The 12478-nt window shown below is 40.7% G+C and overlaps 1 protein-coding gene across 1 annotated transcript; it reads left to right on the plus strand.

Moving 5' to 3' along the window:
* Window positions 1-483: 483 nt before the first annotated feature.
* On the plus strand, window positions 484-12152 carry LOC134633720 (guanine nucleotide-binding protein subunit alpha-13). Its single transcript, XM_063482709.1, has 5 exons — window positions 484-854; window positions 1934-2160; window positions 6097-6147; window positions 8211-8411; window positions 9883-12152. Exons 1-5 carry the CDS (start codon window positions 572-574, stop codon window positions 10252-10254), a joined length of 1134 nt encoding a protein of 377 aa, XP_063338779.1. The 5' UTR covers window positions 484-571; the 3' UTR covers window positions 10255-12152.
* Window positions 12153-12478: the final 326 nt, after the last annotated feature.

The following is a 12478-nucleotide window of genomic DNA, read 5'->3' on the forward strand; positions in this document are numbered from 1 at the left end:
GTCAAGATTTCAAATTTTATTGATCTGCAGCAGAGCGTTCAAGTGCAGATAACAATATTTCCTGCAGTCTCTGAAAGCAGCATGCCTAAAAGTGTGAAACGAATCAACCAATCGGAGCGCGTCTTTTTTTTCAACGTGTTTCTATATTGCACCAGTAGAGGGCGACATGCCACCACCGGTCAACTCTCCTTTTTTCCTTCATATTTATTTTAATGTTAATTATGAAAACTTTATGTATTTATTTTTTACTTTAATTATAGCCGTTAACGCCTATTAATTCTTTTTATAGTGTATCATGCAGTTAGACCTCTAAAACTTGAAAATGTATTCGCGTGTAATTTTCAGCATGCTGCTTATAAAGTTATTTTTGTGTGTTTCAATTCAAACGTAGCTACGGACAATATTACGTGTTTATGTGAGGCATATCCGCGTAAATAGCACAGTAGGCTGTGCCTTAAGATTGATGGTAAACAGTCAGCAGCGGTACTTCCTGAGTTTAGGGAAGGGGCTTGGTCCCGTGCCTGCGCCCGAGAACGCGCATCAAATTAGCATCGATGAAGTTTGTGCGAACATGGCGGATTTCCTGCCGACCAGGTCCGTGTTAAAAGTTTGTCTACCCGTCTGCCTGCTTAACAGCGGCGAGGTGGAACAGCTGAGAAAGTCCAAAGAGATCGACAGATGTCTCTCCAAGGAGAAAACGTATGTAAAACGGCTGGTGAAGATCCTTCTCCTCGGCGCTGGCGAGAGCGGCAAGTCGACTTTCCTCAAACAAATGCGGATCATCCACGGCCAGGACTTCGACCAGCACGCCCGAGAGGAGTTCAGAGCAACGATTTACAGCAATGTTATCAAAGGTAACCTCACTACCGAGGGCTGGAAACTTAAAGGGCGTGAAAATCGCCCTTTTTACTCGGTTAAAAGGCACTGGAAAGTTTCCACATCTGTTTAGCAGCGCTGGGCTGGGTGAGAGGACACATAAACAGTCTACATCTGCTCTCGGCACACCCATAGGAGCCTCGTTTGTCCTAAAAGCTTAACTTTTTTAGGGGGTTATTTCAGCATAGCTATATCAAATACAGCGAATCAAGTTTTTGTGATATCTTCAACCAACACTACCCGCGGTTTTAAATCAGCTACAGGCAAGTTTTGTTGCTCAATAACTAAGCTCGGGATGAAGCTAATGGAGGGCAACCCGCCAGTGTAGTGTGCTGTAAGGTGTTCCTCTTTGTCCACGGACTGAATGAAAGAGAAATCTTTACGTTGGTGTTGTCCACGTTAAACAAAATCGTCTGTAAATACCAACAAGGCTCAAGCGTCGCTTTTTAATAGTCACGAAATTGTATATAACCCGACAGTTATTTCGGCCATTTTCAAAGTAAGGTGTTGGTGTGACCAGCACATCCTGTACATTTTTTTTAAATGAATAAACAGTCAGTTTGAAATAAACGTAAATAATAGCTGTGAATACAGGGATTTCCCCGGCTTATGTGGCTTTTGAAGCTTCATTGGTCATGCTTTATCGACGGTTATGAATTTTCTTGTTATTTCTGGTCATTATATCAGCAAAATGTGCTTTAATCTTGACTGAATGAAAGTTCAGTTAAAGAAAAATTGGGTAGAGTGATGGTTAGCACAAGGTGGTGATTTTTTTTTTCCTTTGAGGGGACGCTAAGACCTCTTTGGTGGAAATTTTGTGTAAGCAGGAAAAACCCTGAAATCTGTCTAGTAACAGGGTTATGTTAATCATGTGCTACCTTAAAATCAACTCCACTTTTTCTTGCCCTATCATCATTTTTTTTTGTTTTTGTATTTTATTTATTTTTTTAGACACAGCAGGCCTCTAAAGGACACAGGTGTTGGGTTACTTTTGTTTCACCTGCCCTTCTCACTACCCTCTTCCACTTTTAAGTTGCCATCTGACTTCCTTTTCCAGGTATACGTGTGCTGGTGGACGCCCGCGAGAAGCTGCACATCCCGTGGGGTGATGAAGACAACCAGCCGCACGGCGACAACCTGATGGCGTTCGACACCCGCTCAGCCAGGATGACCAGTGGGCAGCTTGAGACATCAGTTTTCCTGGAGTACCTGCCCGCCATTAAGGCCCTGTGGGCAGACTCGGGCATACAGAACGCCTACGATCGGCGCAGGGAGTTTCAGCTGGTGGGTTAGAGCGTGCACACACAGAAACACACACACACACATGCTGAAATGGCATAACTGACAGATAATGGTGGCCTAGTTTTGTCTGATAAAACGTTCTCAATCTCAGCTCTCTATCACCAGGTGCAAGAAGGGTTTTCTGGTGTTTCTGAATGGGTTTTTCCAAAAAGTCATATTGATGAAAATGGCAGTGAAAACAGAAAGTGAAACTGACTTTTCAATTCATCCTCCCTTTCCTCTCTCCCTGCATCTAATTCTTTAGTCTCTGGTGCTCTCTCTGTGCCGAGTGGTCAGACATGTGATTCAATAGGCTTCCTGTTTACACCTCTCCCAGCTGCGTATATCTTTTGGCTGTCAGTGTGCACGTCTTAACTCTGTGACGTTTACCCCAGAATAGCAGATGTGGTCTGGAGTGCGTTCACATGTCCTTTCTGGGCTGTTGATATGCTCTTATTTTATCTTTTATTACCGTAACTTTAGGCTTCTTTTTAAAAATGACCAGCTGTCAGGGATTTTCCTGACTCAAAATAAGCCTCTTTTTCCCATGAGTGTGGCTTTACAGTTAAGGCACTGATTACTTTACCTGATTTGACAGAAATCTGTGTATTCTGGCTATTTAATAAGCCAAAAAAAATGCCAATTTTATCCAAGTAAATAATCCCCAATTAAGAGTGTGTGTTTATCACAAGGCTGGTGATTTTCCTGTGGCTCTTGCCAAAATGTTGTCTATACAGGAATAACCCTGATTGCCCTGCCTTCATGTGACAAACTTAAACACTTCAGCAGTTAAGGGGCCCCCAACTGAGGACAGAATAAGGGCTGCGCTTCTCCAAGTGGCTTTCAGTAATGAAAAGCAGAAAATTACAATTTGCCTGTGGGTTGCATAAAACCAAACTTTTGTCAATGGCGTTTTGTTGCTCTGGCACACACACACTCAGCTTGTTGGTGCAAACCTTTCCAGACAGACAAGGGGAATAAGTGTGATCAGAGCAGGAATGTTGATCTGTAGTTAAACAGCTTTATGCTTACAAACAGATCCCTGGCTCTCCCACTCAGCGTTATTTGCACACAAACACTAAGAGTGTCGCACACCTCGAGTTACACAAGGTCACACACACACACTAACGTGCATAACCTATCTGTGTAAGAGTGTAAGTATTTTATTCATGTATTCATTTTGCAAGTTGGCAAGTTCCTTTATTCCGCCCGCCCACCCCCGAAATCTTCAAAAGCGTTAATTATCACGGAAAACATCGCACCTTTTAGACTTTTGAAGCTGGAGCTGTGCATTTAATAATGGAAGTGAGCTGTCACTTGGACTGATCATTCATATAAACACACAAATGTGACTCATTCGGTGACAGTAGTAAACGGAACAATGTAAGCAGCCTGCTATGGAAACAGCCTGTAACTGAAGAGCGGCAGGATCGCTAAAAGCCTAACTAGCTGTTCAGTTACTGGACGCTAGGTGTTGGTATCACAGAATCACTGTAGCCTAAGTGTACTGCGAGGCGATCATCTGCGATACATCACAATATCTGTGAAAACGAAACAAGTAAAAACGCCCACGAAAAAGCAGGAGTCATACATTTATATTCTCCACTGTGGCATTAGGATATGTGTATCATCATTATCAGTTCACTTCAGAGCTTTATGTAGCTTATAATGGACCGTGTGGGGATGACTAGCTATGTAAGTACATATAGATATGGCAGTGAGTCTGTGTGAACTTGCTTAACACAGGTCATAAGCACTGCGGCAACTGAAAGTGGTGAGGGAATCCGGGTGAAATCGCCTACGTGTGTTGATAAAGATATTGATACCACAGATGGAAGCCATACAAAATATATTGTCCCATCCTTATTTCACATGTGCACATGTTTACAGATTAAAGCTCTTTGAATTTTGGCAGATTTGTTGAACAAACCAAATAGTTGGTCACCTGTCACTTCGTCCCACTCTGGAAAATGAGGTGACATTTTATAGACTAAACAATTGATCAGAAATAGCTTTGAGCCTTTATTTGTTGTGTAATATCAGTGGAGGGTCAATGGAACACACACAGGGCTACACACACACACACACGCACACACAATTACATATTACTGTACAGCCAAGACAGTTAGTTTATAAAAAAATAACATTTTTAATTCATATGTGACAATTAATTCATTGTTCTAGGGTACAAAGTGAAACAGTATTTGACTTCAATTAGGGGAAAAAAAGCATTATTTTAGGGTCAAAAAAGTCTCTGTATACGTATTAAAATCAATGTATGTACAGAACAGTGTAGTTTTTGTCAAATGTCCATCTTTTATAAAACCAACCACACATTTTGAAAAGTGGTTGGGATGTTTTGGGTTCTTTTTGCCTTTTCTCTTATATTAAAATTAACTTGTTATTGTTAGATGTCTTGAAATGAAACTGAATATCAATTGCAAGCTTACAGTGTACAAAACCTTAATATTAAATTTTAATGGTGAGTACACTGTAAACCCTGAGGGCAAAAGTAATTCTGTTGGGAGCCGTTAAAATTTTTTTCCTTCTCTAAGAAGAGATTTGTTTCATTTCCAGCAGATTACCCAGAATCCCCTCGTGTTGACCGTGCCCCATTTAAGCATTTGCATCACAAATCGCACGTGCCTTCAGGCTTGGTTGTAATTATCATGTTTAAAAAAGCACACACACACACACATGTAGCGCTGTGAGTATGCACATGGCTTCTCTCACTTCCTGCAGTGCAGACGTCAGCGTTGCTCGTTACAATAGTCTTAATCTTTTCATCTGAGATTCTGAGATTCATAGTATTAGAATTATTTAGTCACATCTTCCTTTAATGTAAGTGTCGGTTCAGATGACATATTGCTGAGTTTCAGTTTTGCTTCTGCAGGCGTTGTCATGCCTCAGCAGGGAGAACGCAGAGTGATTGCGCTTCTTGTTTCTCTTCTCCTTTTTAAAAAAAAAAAAAAAGTGAAAAAAAATCTGACTTGATTTTTGATTATTCCAAAACCAATCAAACCCTTCTTAGTTATGAGCTCCTTTTACTCGGGCGGAGTCGGATGTGAAATCAGAAAAGTAGCTTTTTCTTCATTTAACTCTAGTAGAGCGCCACACCATTGGGCTCCTCCCTTGGGTAATCCTAGCCATGCACATACACACACACACAATCACAGGTTTTTCAGGTCAGGTTAGTTTTTTTTTCCTTCTGTTTTTTTTTCCCCTAAAGATCAAAAGGTGACAAGAAGAAGAAGCTGGGGTGGGTAATGCTGGTACATGGTGGTAAGAGAGAAATACAACCCGGTCGCTGCAACTGGGAACATTTAAATGCCTATTGTGTCATTAATGCAAAATACATGCAAAAAACAAAACAAAAATCCCCTGTGCAAGTGTAGTGCGTTGCAGTAGAGGCGCTGCAGGTCACAGGAAAGACGATGGGTTAAATCTGTTTTTCTTTTTGCACACGGTGTTTTGGTTTATGTCGAGTGCAGGACCCGCACCAGCTCACAGATAAAGGAATGCATCTCAGTCCTGGCAGCCCCGTGTCTGGTCTTGCACTGCCTGCACAAAAGCAGTGTCGAAAAAGTCTTGGGAAAAAACTCAAATAAAACACTTCTAAACACGCACACACACACTAACCAACACTTCTGAATACTTCAAAGACACACTTAGAAACACGTGTCACAGTCTTACTAAATAATGCGCATCCTGCCTCAGTACCTCAGAACAGACTCTGCTCTGGGGCGGACACGGGAGAAAGAAAAAAGTCAGGTTACCTCTGTCTGTGTGGCAGCTAAACACTCTCCCCACTAGTATCTCGGCGCCTTTTCCACTTGCAAACATATTGCTGCAAAATGTTTTCTGCTGATTGTGGTAAAAATGACAGAACCTAATTAATTGTGTAGAATTAACAGAAATTCCTCCTCTGTCCTGTCGCAGGGTGAGTCAGTGAAGTATTTCTTGGATAATCTGGATAAGCTCGGCGAGCCGGTAAGTTGTTTCTGCTTGTACTCTTTGTGATAATCAGACTTGTGCATGTTATAGTTAATACTGCAACATGTCCAGACAATTAAAGGTTAGCTTAGAAATGACTAAGGCGGTTGTTTGCCGCAGATAATGCTGGCATTTTGTGAAAGAAGCTCCTTATATTTAATTAAGCTTAATTTTTTTCAAGTGTTTAAAAGTTTAGTTAAAAAAAAACATCAAGATGAACACAGTAAGCGAGTTCAAACAGTTTATAAACCCTTAATATTAAGTCTAAAGTCCAAAACTTGAGGGCGTTATTGAGAGTAAATCAGGGTTTTTCCTTTATTAACATGAGAGATATTTTAACCGCTCCCAACTGAGTTTTAACAATACTTCCTTTTTTCTGACATCAGCATGCTGGAAGTTGAATTGTTTTTTGGATTTCTGTGCATCATAAACACATCCATTTTACATTGAGGACATTAAGTGTTTATACTTGTACTATTATTTACAAACACACATGCGTATGCTAACATCTACAGTCTTTCTGAGGTTTGTATGCGTATGTTTGTTTTGTAAATTTAATTACACTTTTATTACCAAGGTTGTGCTTACAGGTGGTGTAAGCACAAAGGCTGCTGTATTCTTTTAGATGCGTCTTTCAGGTTGTGCTCTTCAATACAGCCACCTTTAGCATGAACTCGATACATAAAGTGCAGCCTTTTCTGCTCATTTCCAGCACCACCTTTTTAGTACCTGCATGATTCATAGTTAAAAATAATCCTTATACTGTGCTCACTCAGATCTGTGTGTCTGGGATGACAAGATTAAGGAGGTGTCACATCTTGGTGATGTCAACCAGAGCTAGGAGAAGAAAAAAATGCCATGCCATTGTCATGTTTACTGCAAGCTTCCATCACATCAGTATACATATCACAGAAAATGGACAGAGGCTTAGCAGGTTCACTTTATATGTGTTTGAATGAATATAATGTTGCATGCACACACATCCTCATAGCTTTTGTAAATGCTATGAAGCTAAAAAGCTTTGTTTCGTGTGTTTCTGTGGGTGTGTGTATGTTAACTTCACTCCTGTGGCTGACCTCGGGCTTTTTTTTGTTTATTATAGAAATACACGCACACACAGTTGCAAACCACAGTGTTCTCATTACAAATGAGCACATTTTGAATGGGCGCTGCTAACATGAATGAAATCCCCCCCTAAATGTATAATCAAACTCATAATGACTGTTTTCATAATGGAGTTGCTGTGTTTTCTTTCATCACCATTTTACAAACAGCATCCATTTGTGGGTGTTTGTGTTTAGTTTATGAACATAATATTCATTTCAACTCTTTGTTCTGTCAATTGTAGCTGTGCTAGTTTTTCTCCACCCTGGTTCACTCTGTGTATGAGTCTTTTTTTTTTTTTTTATTTGGTAAGACACGTTTAAAATGGTCAAGTTATTTTTTTTAAACAGAACACACCTAGCCTGCATCTGGAGCCGTCCCCTCTATTAAGCAGTCAATCTGAACCTTCTAAAGCCAGTTTAACAATGATTACAAAGATGATTGGCTTGTATACAGAGCCTTTACCCAAGCTTCCTGGTGATTTTCAGTTGAAATATCCACCTTTCAGATTCAGCTCCTCCACAGAGCCACAGAGGTTACAGCAGAAGCAGATGTTAAACTTGTTATGTCAAACCTTTACTTTCATTTTCTACAAAATGCCGGCCTTCCCATCGATTGCTTTCTGTGGGAAATTCCCATATTTGTGAATATTTACGGAACCATTTTTGTGTCGTCTTAAACTCTGCTGTGATTTCCTTAGAGCTCATAAATGTGTCATTTCCAGTCTTGCTTTTGCAGGACCCAAAGTTAGAGCTGAAGAATAAAACTCATTTCTACTATTTACAGATGAATTGGCTGCTAGTTTGAACTTTATTATGTGTCTGGTGTTTCTTCTTCAGTCTGCAAACAAATCATGGTTTTGAAAGGATTTTATATCAAACGGTTAGGTGGAAATGAGGACAAATAGTATTTTTGTCTCAATAATTAAAAGTTTGTCTTTCTGCTTCTCCTGCTAGGATTATCTTCCCACTCAACAGGACATCCTGCTGGCTCGTAAACCCACTAAGGGCATCCATGAGTATGACTTTGAGATCAAGAATGTTCCCTTCAAGATGGTGGATGTGGGAGGGCAGCGATCCGAGCGGAGACGCTGGTTTGAGTGTTTCGACTCAGTCACCTCGATCCTCTTCCTCGTCTCCTCCTCCGAATATGACCAGGTAAAAAAATTAAAGTAAACACTGCTGCTGCATCAGATGCAGAAAGAAACCATGGCATCTCATTTCCTGCCACTCACGGGCAAGCACGCTCAATACAGATAGGATGATAAGAAGCACATTAACCAGTTTGTTCTTGACAATAATGTGTGGTAACTTCTGATAAGGTTTCATTGATGCTTCTGCATGTGCAGCCGCAAGACTTTCCTTAAGACGAATTAATCATTTGAGTTTCTAACTAAAGCTCTGATGTGACCACCACTTAGATGTGCAAGTGACAACTTTTGTGTACAGTTTTGAATTTCATATTTTGAGGGCACCATGGTTCATTTATTTGCTAGTCGTACTGTATTTATTTACCATGTTTCCCCTTCCGTCTTCAGTATTCTAGCGACAGGCTGATGTGAATCCCCAAAATTTGACTGATATGTTTAAATGGGCACCAACAGCATGAATCGGTCTGTTCTTCATCACATTTACAAGGCTCAGTTCGGGGGGGTTGTGGTTTGGTACTTTTTCAGAGCGGTGGGAAAACAGTGAGAAGACTTGCAAGACAACATTTTACAAGTACACATTAAATTGTGATGGATTAAAGTATTTGCACAAAAGAGAGGCTGAAATGTCCAGCAGAAACCTGATTCGAAGCTCAAAGCAGATGTAAGGATATTGCTTTGCTGCTAACTTTACACAAACTGAAATTATCTCAAGCATTAATGGAGCCAACTAATTTCTGATTGGTTGCCCCTCATATACAAAAGGCTTGAATGTCAGGCAGGTATGGCTTCTTTGAGAGAACCATTTAGAAGATTTTTCACATGAAAAGACCCAAGATTAGGAAAAAACCTGTCTGAAACTGAGTGTTTACAGCAGTCTGAAGCCAGAATCCTTGACGATATTTAATATGAGTGAGTTTTATGAGTATCCACCATTATACCAGTATATAAATGGCTGAAAATAAGGAAAAGAATGGGTCCCCCAATGGCATTGCTTTCTTAGTGGTTGAATGTGGAATCAATCTGCTTGAAAGCAGATGGAAGAATTATTTGCCTCTGATCGAGCCATCTCAAGTGTTTTGCCATCATAAATATGTTTTCTGGGACTTAACCAACTTCATTTTAGCTATGCTGGCCCCTAGTTTTTAATTCAAATCCCTCACTGTTTTCCTAATTTTGCTGTAACTGACTCAAAAAACAAGCTCTTGTTTGATTTGCCCTGTGCAACATACCAACTGTTGTTGTAAGAGCCATGTAATAGCAGGCTAACCCAAATAGCCTAGTTTTTGGGGGGGTTTTAAACCTATTGCGCACCATAAAACTGTGGTTTTATGGTGCGCAAGCCAAATTGACTTTGGTTAATAGGAAATGCTATTAAAAGGAAGCTTATGAATACCTGACAGGATGTAACATGTACAGGTTAAAGGATTTACACCATCCGTACTGGCAGTAGTATTTAATTCTTCCGTCATCTGTTACAGGTGCTGATGGAGGACAGGCAGACCAACCGGCTCCGTGAATCGCTCGACATCTTCGAGACCATCGTCAACAACCGTGTCTTCAACAACGTTTCGATCATCCTGTTCCTCAACAAGACGGATCTGCTGGAGGAGAAAGTGAAAAACGTTCCCCTCAAGGACTACTTTCCCGAGTACAACGGACCGGAGCACAGCCTGCCGGATGTCCAGGCGTTCATGGTGGAGTGCTTCCGGGCCAAGAGGCGCGACTGTACTCAGAAGCCCCTGTACCACCACTTCACCACTGCCATCAACACGGAGAACATCAGGCTGGTGTTTCGGGACGTCAAGGACACCATCCTGCATGACAACCTCAAACAGCTCATGCTCCAATGACCTCTGACAACCTGTGAAAATGGAGGACCTGAACAGGGACAGACCACCCCCTCGCTCATGAAGAGGACTTGGGAGAGAGAGCAGCATCAGAAGAATCAGATAGGCGTCAGCATTCTTCTTCAGACATTTTATATTAGTTTTTACTCTCCTCTTTGAAGAGTTGGCCCTCTTGTAAGTTCAGGATTTGTTTGAGGAATGAGTAAGCCGTGCACGCCGTGGTAATATAAATGGAGAAGAAGCCTCGTTTGGATCTTGGATGACATCTGAAACCTGCTGCTTCACCTCCTCTGTCCTGAGCTCTGCATTCACAGCACGAGTTACTGGGGCTTTTTTCTCACAAGGTGTCATTGCTGGCGCCAGCAAAAGGTTTTCCAAAATGAGACGCACGGCTTCCAAACAAACACAGGAATTAATCTAAGTAACGTTTAATTACCAATACTGTGTGTGAGAGTTGATTTGCCGAGCACTGAATTCATCTAGTCCAAATTTACTGTTACGTCTGTTGAAAGTTGTTGCTAAGTCATTTTAGTTCATAGGCGTGTTTGTTACACCATTCGTGTCACGTTTGGCGGTCATCAGCTTTTCTTTTTTTTTTCCCATTTCAGATCAGCAGGTTTAACGCCCGCGATCAGAAGTGAAGACGTAGTAGAATTACAGTTAAAGATTTGAGGAGTGAACTGGCTCCAGCACTGGCACCTTGTTTTGCAGAAAACTGCTTGACGAGGGCACAACCACAACAGACTGAACCTTTTATTTCCTTTGATATAATTTCTTAAGACTTAATCACTATTTAAATGTTGCTTTATTATTAAATCTTTAATCAGATAATTAAGATGCCAGTTTCCGTATAAATTGTCCCTTATTTCTGGGTGTTCAGAGGGTAAAAAGATTACCTTCTTAGGCAGGTGTGCCACTTAGTGAACATGCAGTCCACTGTTTTCTCAGGGTTGAATCAAAACCGGTGTCGATGCTGATGTAATTGTTGATGAGCTAACTGAATATTCTGATTATTATTATTTTTTATTTTTTAATTCTGAGTGGTGCGACTCAGCCAGGCCTCCCTGCCGTTAGCCGGGTGGTGTTTAGCACCGTATCCTCCTGGCTTTGACCACTGACATTGACCCAGAACCCCTAGCTCCTCCCTTTCTTTGTTTTCATCTGTGATTAGATGCCTTGTAAAGGGACAGTCCTCCCCTGTTTGCCTGAATCATGAATGTGTGTTAATAAATGTACAGAGATTTGCTCTAGATTGCTTGAATATACTATAACCAATATTAATGTGGTAAGATATAACCCATCATGTGAGAATATCTGTGTTGGCACTGACTCCAGGCATCTCTGAAAACCCCTTGAACATTTTTTCCTTGTGTTGTTTAGATTTCCCTCAAAACTACATTTTGAATTATATGTGACCAAAAAAAAAAAAAAAACGACAAACGAAAAGACAAAAGCTTGAATACTTTTGTTGGTGACCGTATTCTGGTCTGGGCCAATCTTTGTTAGAGCACCATTTCCAGGCACTGTTAAAATCTCTGCTTCTCTGCCAAAAAATCACCCTGTGCTTTTTCAGGACTGTGCACACTGACCGTGTCCAGTTTTACTCCAAAAATGCAGCTCGTGAGAGTTTCACTTTGCTTCCAGCCCTGGCTTTGTAAATACTGTAATCTGTTGCCATGTAAATAATATCCAGGTTTATCTCCTATATGTAAATGGTTGTAGAAATGGCTGACTTTTTTCCCATCCCGATTTTTTTGTTTTTTCAAATCACAGCTTTTCCAATGAAGATGACTTTTTGATGTAGTGTATTTGTTTTCCATCACGGCTTGTTTTTGAAATTCTTGCTTGTGTTGTCTCTCATGCCAGTCTAACCCTCTCAATAAAATCCACTTTTCTACTTATGTCTTGCTCTCTTGATATGTTTGCTTTTTTGAATAATTTGGTTCATTGTGAATCGTGAGGTGCCATTTTATGCCTGAAAAACTTGATTTTATTGTCTTTAGAAAATCACTGTGAATTTCTTTGAGGTGCAGATTTAAACCTGGGTTCTTTACCACTTAGACCAAAATCTAATGATAACAAAACACGAGGAGCGCGTGTTACGTAGATAAACCTTACTGTACCGCTAAGACGTCTTTTTTTTCAGTACTCTGCCAGAAAATTACGTAAGCATTTCTGTGGATACATCGTTTCCGACGCCTCAAGCGTACCTGTGAAACGTTTAGTG

The sequence above is a fragment of the Pelmatolapia mariae genome, linkage group LG8, assembly GCF_036321145.2.
Source record: "Pelmatolapia mariae isolate MD_Pm_ZW linkage group LG8, Pm_UMD_F_2, whole genome shotgun sequence".
Taxonomy (NCBI): Eukaryota; Metazoa; Chordata; class Actinopteri; order Cichliformes; family Cichlidae; genus Pelmatolapia; species Pelmatolapia mariae.